Source organism: Mandrillus leucophaeus, unplaced genomic scaffold (assembly GCF_000951045.1).
Source record: "Mandrillus leucophaeus isolate KB7577 unplaced genomic scaffold, Mleu.le_1.0 Scaffold2355, whole genome shotgun sequence".
NCBI lineage: Eukaryota > Metazoa > Chordata > Mammalia > Primates > Cercopithecidae > Mandrillus > Mandrillus leucophaeus.
This window is the reverse complement of record NW_012102427.1, coordinates 12,227-19,699: the sequence shown is the minus strand read 5'-3', so window position 1 is coordinate 19,699 and position 7,473 is coordinate 12,227. Positions and strand designations below refer to the sequence as shown.

Sequence of the window (7,473 nt, the reverse complement as noted above, 5' to 3'; positions counted from 1 at the left end):
GTGATGAATCTGTAAACAGAGGTTAGGTTCCTTCAACACTGCATGGATAAACAGGGCTCTTGGCATCAAGCTAGTGAGGTGAAACACTGAACACCAGTTACAGTAAATATGGCTACAGTCAACTGCAATCACACACAATACCTACATGACCCAAGTATTACCTGGAATAGCAGTACAATGACTCTTACGTGAAGATTAAAAATCATATTTTAAAAAACACTCTGTAATATGTGGTCTGCACAGTTAACATTTGGACTTTTTTTCTTTGTTTTGTTAAGGACCATTAGGAAAAGTTTTACCACAATGATTAAATCTCAAAGTATTTAAATTTAAATATTGGCATACATAGGAAAACACAACTCAGAATAATTCGCAATCAATTTCAGCCAAGCACATCTTCACCAGGAGTGTTACGTGGTGTGAGTGAGCTGCTCAAAAGAGAGACACGATCTCCCCTGCAGAAAGGCCTGGTGGCCTCTTCTATTCTGGTACAAGTACTGCTTCTGAAACACAGCAAAGTGATGATGAGAGTTCTTCATATGCAGTTATAAGTAGTACATCAATTTAACAGTGTGATCTCAGGTCAATAGGTCTCCACCTAAACAATAACCTGAAAATATGATCATTCAATTATGTAACTATATAGTGTACAATTCCGTATTTTAAATGAGACTCCTGGACTAATTCACAGAAATTCCAAATTACAATACCCGACTCCAGAATGTCAGTGGTTCTTAACCATCAGCTTTTATTTTTGTTTAGTTTTTCAAATACTACCAGAAAACTCCGACAAACTTTAAGTGAAGTATACAGCATTGTAGAGAAACATAAATGTAGATATAAAATTATCCCAACTGTGAGTAGCTTATCCTCAGAGCTCATAGTGAGGGGAGTAAACACTAATGGCTTCCAACTAAAAGAATCCTACAGAAAACCTGCCTGAAATCAACACAAGTGATTTAGTAGAACAACAATATAGAATTAAAGTTGAGTGGTGTCACTTTCCAAGAACCTATATTAGTAATTTTAGTATTGTAAGAGAAGAGTCTGGGTATAATATTTTTAACATTATCTCCCTGACTACAACGTAATAGCTCCATTTCTTTTCTCCCTTACACACACACACATAAATACATACACATATACACATATTTACACAAATATCCTTAACAGAGTCCACTTATCTCACATTATATATCTAATTGCAAAAAACCTGAGTCATTGAGTCAGTTAGAAAATATTATTTACTCCAATAATTCCTCAAAATACCTGATTTTCTCTCTTTAGTAATTTCTCCCAATTCTTTCAGTAGTGCCCGCTCTGCTGATATTCTTTTGTGATGAAACAAATTCTTTTTTCACAGGAAATGGAAGAGTTTGTACAGAGCTCTGGAGAAAATGGTGTCGTGGTGTTTTCTCTGGGGTCAATGGTCACTAACATGAAAGAAGAAAGGGCCAACGTAATTGCATCAGCCCTTGCCCAGATTCCACAAAAGGTAAGATGAAGTGCCTTACTGGTGTGGAAAACTACTGAAAGAGGCTGTTAAAGTTTGTAAGTAATCCAATCATAGAAACTTCTGACAAATGTGAAATTGACCAAAAGTTGAAAAATGAGAACAAGGATATTCCTGGAGAGACTGTGATAAGTTTGAAAATTGTAGTTGCATTTTAAAAAATGGTTTTAAGTATGAACATTCTCCTATGTAAATATGCTGACAATAAATTGTATGGAGAAAGACATTTAAAAAGTGTTTGGAGACTTTTCAGCTCTTGTCCCATAAAATTTTGAATTGTGTATGTGATCTACACGGAATGAGTATTAAAGAGTAGATTGAACTCTTTATAGCCGAATATAGCCTTAAATGTGCTTGGATAGCATCCACCGACAGAAGTCATAGTTGTGCCTCAGCCTTAGAGGTTGCGTGTGGCCCTGGGGGAGTTTCTACCCTTGGTATGCATGAGTGGTTTCTATTAGCATCAGTGGGAACTCACTACTCCATATGTATCCACCAAAGGCAACTTGAGACCCAGAGTTTTTTTTAATTTCTGATATTGACACTCATATATACAGCTGAATTTAACTCAATATATTTCAGGTAAGTGAAAATTGTGCTTAATGTAGTCTTTAGAATGACTTTCAGGTGTTTTCATAAAAAATGTATATCCAGAACTGTGTCCTTGTAGAAATACAACTAAGATTTATGATCATTTTCTTCAGAACAGTTTTCCTAATCTCAGCAGTATCCAATGAGTGAAGAACACTTGACTGACTCTTGAACCACCTCTATTACTTATTGTACTCTGGAAGCTCTTGGTGAATGTTTACAATTATGGGATGTAGTATTTCTATTTGCACTTTAAGTCAAGTGCTTATATAAAATACCTGACAACAAATGGAGAAGATTGGCTCTGTTAGTAATTATGCGGTATATACTCTATTTAAAGATCTGTGGTAGTATAACATGATCGAATGTTATTAATTTAGAAAGAATAACTGCCACATGTGGGGAGTAGGGGAGTAGGGAAAATGAATTCCAATTCTGTGATTAAATATGTAAACTGTAGGCCAGGCACGGTAGCTCATGCCTGTAATCCCAGCACTTTGGGAGGCCAAGGCGGGCGGATCACGAGGTCAGGAGTTTGAGACCAGCTTGGCCAATGTGGTGAAACCCCATTTCTACTAAAGATACAAAAAATTACCCAGGCATGTTGCCATGCACCTGTGATCGCAGCTACTTGGGAGGCTGGGGCAGGAGAATCACTGTAAGAGGTGTATCTGAGTAATGTTCAGGGTACTATTCAGAGACAGAACAGCCTAGGCTGACAGACAACTTGTCCAAGTATCCACACAGCCAGATAGATTTAGAGAAAGAGAAAAAGCGGCCAGCCCTGCTGGACTGCACCCAGCCAATGTCTGAAGGAGGAACATGAAAGAGAAAGGGTGGAGATGGATCCTGCCCTGAAGGTGGACGCTGCGCAGTATAAAATGTGTCCGGACAAGGACTCTGCACTATCAGATTAACAATCCCTCTCAATGGAGGAAGCAGAAGGAAATATAGAAAGGAGTCAAACAAAAGGAAGCCAGGCACAGAAACAAGTTCAGATGCCCACTCTATAAAACATAGTAGAAATTTATTTTCTTCTATATAGAATAAGCCAGTGACCTTTGTGTATTTATCAATTACCTTTTAATTTCCTGCCTGATAAAGCTTTCTGTAATGACCTCTTCCAACCTTTTGCTGAAACCTGAGTTACTTTAACACTGATGTAGCAAATAAAAGTTAAACACTGTAAATTATTGTTCAGTTTATGAGGATTGCTTGGGAGTTTCAAAATTAGTAACTTAAACATAAAATGTCTTGGCTATAGCAGAACATATTAATCACTGTTGTCAAAGCTTTGTAGCACGTTGTCTTGGTGGTAATAATCAGTTGACCAAATTCAGCAAAATACAATTTTGAGTTTATTCAACAGCTGTATTTTTATTCATGATACCAACAGGTTCCTCATTTCTATGCCAGAAAGTATCCAAAGTTAGAAACACTGATAATACTCTGAATTTGTGTCAAAAATGGTCACTTGAAATTTATTTTGGAAGTAGTGCTTGATAATTTATAATTCCAATGAAGTTATACATACTACCCTTGCAGCATTAATCTCTTTCTTATAAGTAGCTTATTTATGTTCTTGCTATTTTGTCAAAGGACAACAGGCTCTAACCTACACACAAGTAGGTACATGTGAACTACTTGTCAAATTACTCAAAAAGAAATGAATACATTAAAATTAAATTTGGAAGATGAAAACTAGTATAAAATACATAAAACAAAAGAAGCACTCAGGTCATTATGAAATTGTTATTGTTTTACACTAGAATTAAAATGAATAGTAACAATTTTTTATACATTTCTTAGAATATTTTTATTTTTAAAAAAATTAATTTTATTTTTAACTTTTAAGTTCAAGGGTACATGTACAGTTTTTTTACATAGGTAAACTTGAGTCATGGGGGTTTATTGTACTGATCATTTCGTCACCCAGATATTCAGGCTAATATCAGTTAATTATTTTTCCTGATCCTCGTTCTCCTCCCACCCTCCACCCTCCAATACACAGCAGTGTATGTTGTTCCTGTCTATGTGTCCACATGTTGTCATCTTTCACCTTCCACTTATAAGTGAGGATATGCCATATTTTTATTTCCATTCCTTTGTTAGTTTGCTAAGGATAATGGTCTCCAGTTTCATCCATATCCCTGCAAAATACATAATTTTGTTCTTTTTTTATGGCTGCATAATATTCAGTAGTGTATATGTACCATATTTTCTTTATTCAGCCCATAATCGATGGGCATTTAGGGTGATTCCATGTCCTTGCTATTGTGAATAGTACTGCAATTACTATACCTGCGCATGGGTCATTATGAAAGAACAATTTACAGTCCTTTGGTTGTATACCCAGTAATGGGATTGCTGGGTTTCATGGTATTTTTGCCTCTGGGTTTTTGAGGAATCGCCACTGTCTTCCACAATGTTTGAACTAACTTACATTCCAACCAACAGAGTATAAGCAAGCCTTTTCTATACAACCTCGCCCACATCGTGATGTTCTGACTGGTGTGAGATGCTGTCTCATCATGGTTTTGATTCGCATTTCTCTAATGATCTGTAATGTTAAGCTTTTTTTTCTTTTTTCATATGATGACTGGCCGCACGTAGGTTTTCTTTTAAAAAGTGTAACAATTTTTTAAATACTTGAACTTTTCATTGATAATCTGATTTTTTCTAAGGTATTATTTTGGAAAATCATGATTTCCTTATGTGCCTAACTAATTATAAAAGTTGAGAAAATTAAATGTGAGTATTCTGTTTACATCAGTCTTTGAGTAGTTCTGATTTACTAACATCCCTTGATCTCATTCCTACTCTTTTTACACTTCAAACATTCTATAACTTTTGAATTCCACTCATGGAATAAGATATTTTCTTCACTGTAACAGGTTCTGTGGAGATTTGATGGAAAAAAACCAGATACCTTAGGTCTCAATACTCGGCTCTATAAGTGGATACCCCAGAATGACCTTCTAGGTAAGACTCGGGTGAACAAATACTGGATATATTAGTAACAGTACATTAGAGTGTTAATAGTTAATCATGAAACAAGCTTTTTGAATATTTGTTTAGGAAAAACCAAATGTAACTTCTTTATATTTATTTACCAGTTCTAGGGGAAAAAGAATACACTATAATTATTGGCATTTTATGATACACACTCACATTCTTTATGGTCAGAATCAGCGAAAATCTTTATTTCAGGTGTTAATATATCTCACAGAATTTTTCAATAACTTCCTGAGGTATCTCTCTGTCTCCTATTTCTACAACTTTACACCTGTTGTTTCCTCTCTTGCAGGGTTATTTGAAACGCCACCAAAAATAATAGCTCTTCTATCACCAGTGATTCTGTATTTTCTGAAGGATTAAATTGTTAATCTTAATCATAAAGTGATGATAGGTCATGATGAAGTGTGACCTGTCCTTCCTCAATCCTAGCACCACCACCAACCCACTGCCTGCAGCCTTGCACACCCCACATATCACACTCTGTGACTGCACTTAAAATAGCAGTTCACATCATGCCCATCTCTTTGCTGTCTTCTTTACTGCACATTTTAAAAATCTAGATCGCACTTTTTCATTAGTCCAACTGGAACTCTTGTATTGTTTTGCAGTCTGAAGTCACACACACCATGCAGCCTTCACTTGCATACCCAGCACAAGTACGTGTCTTTTTCTCTGAAGTCTGAAAAGTAATAGCAAATTAGTTCAATGTGTTATTTAGAAAACACTGTCAGTTTCAGAGCCTTTCATTGTGCGTCTCATTTTATTCCTATGAATAATTTTTCTAAAATTCATGCAATCCTAGGTCATCCAAAAACCAGAGCTTTTATAACTCACGGTGGAGCCAATGGCATCTACGAGGCGATCTACCATGGGGTCCCTATGGTGGGCATTCCATTGTTTGCCGATCAACCTGATAACATTGCTCACATGAAGGCCAAAGGAGCAGCTGTTAGATTGGACTTCGACACAATGTCGAGTACAGACTTGGTGAATGCCCTGAAGACAGTAATTAATGATCCTTTGTGAGTAGAACAATATTTTTCACTAGGTGGTATTTATAGATAGCTTCTCTTGTCAATAGTGAGTGTGAGCTTCATCCTTTTTATAAGAGAGTAATTCTGAAAGAATTTAAATGATTTAACCAATCTGAAATCTGTTTTTATTTTGTATCAGTTATTTAAAAATTGTATTTGAGACCCATACATCTAATGAATAGCCAGTTAGTGAAACAATTTTCTACACAAAAATACTTTTAAAATGATATAGAGAATATAAAAAATACATTTCTTAAAACTTTGACATAATGAATCCATAGTAGAAAGGAAGAAAAATTTAAATAATATAATAAATATTTTAATTCGATATCTAAAATGCCTCAGAACATGACTATTTTCCCACTGAAATATTAACTTTTATTATCATCATTATTGTAATGGACTTGAAAATGAGATTTAATTTTGATTACATAAAATCCTCCTGTTTATGATATAAAATCCAAATATATTTACTAGGTTTACAGAGCTGTGAAGCCATTGCTATCACATAATTTTAGAATATTTACATCAGCACAAATACTGCAATGACACAGAAGTCACTTCCTCTGACCGCTTAGCCCCAGTCTAACATTAATTTATTTTCTTTCTCTAGAGATTATTCTCTCTAGAGAAATTTCATATAAATGGAATCATACAGTTTAGGGTGCTGTGTAAATGACATTTCACCTAGATTAATTTTTTGGTTTTTTTTTATGCTGTTAGTTTTATTCATGTTGTTGTATGTTTTAATACTTCATTTCTTTTTACAGCAGTTTAATGTTTTTCAGTAAGGATACGTCATATTTTAGTTGTTAACTTCTCAGTTCATTGGCCTTTTGATTGTTTCCAATTGTGGTTACTAGGAATATTGCTACACAAGTTTTTGCATAAACCTGTTTTCCTTTCTTTTGGGTTGATACTACAAGTGGAATTTCTGGCTCATGTGGGAACTGTATGTTTATGAAGAACTGCTAAACTGTCTTCCAAAGTACTTGTTTCATTCATCACTACCACCAGCAGTACAACATGGTTACAATTCCTCCATATTTTTGCCAAACCTGTAATTATCTGTCTTTTTGTTACAGTCTTCTTAGTAGGTGTAAAATAATCTCTGGTCTCAGATTGCATTTTCATTATGGCTAAAGATGTTGAGAATCTTTATATGTGCTTACTGATCATTCATATATCTTCTTTGAAAACATGTCTACTGCAATCCTTGGAACATTTTTAAACTTTGTTATTTGTCTTATTATTAAGTTTTAAGAACTATTTATATATTATGGGTCATGTCAGATATATAATTTTTAAATATTTTGT

The 7,473-nt window shown here is 34.8% G+C and overlaps 1 protein-coding gene across 5 annotated transcripts in view; it reads left to right on the top strand.

Moving 5' to 3' along the window:
- Positions 1–7,473, top strand: part of LOC105541223 (UDP-glucuronosyltransferase 2B18) — a 31,383-nt gene that overhangs the window by 17,221 nt on the left and 6,689 nt on the right. For 4 of the 5 annotated variants that reach the window (XM_011982149.1, XM_011982148.1, XM_011982150.1 and 1 more), the window contains 3 exons: positions 1,364–1,495; positions 4,999–5,086; positions 5,925–6,144. In XM_011982149.1, the coding sequence (XP_011837539.1) occupies positions 1,364–1,495; positions 4,999–5,086; positions 5,925–6,144 (440 nt within the window). The remainder of the gene's footprint in view (positions 1–1,363; positions 1,496–4,998; positions 5,087–5,924; positions 6,145–7,473) is intronic. The other variant, XM_011982151.1, reaches the window with a different exon arrangement.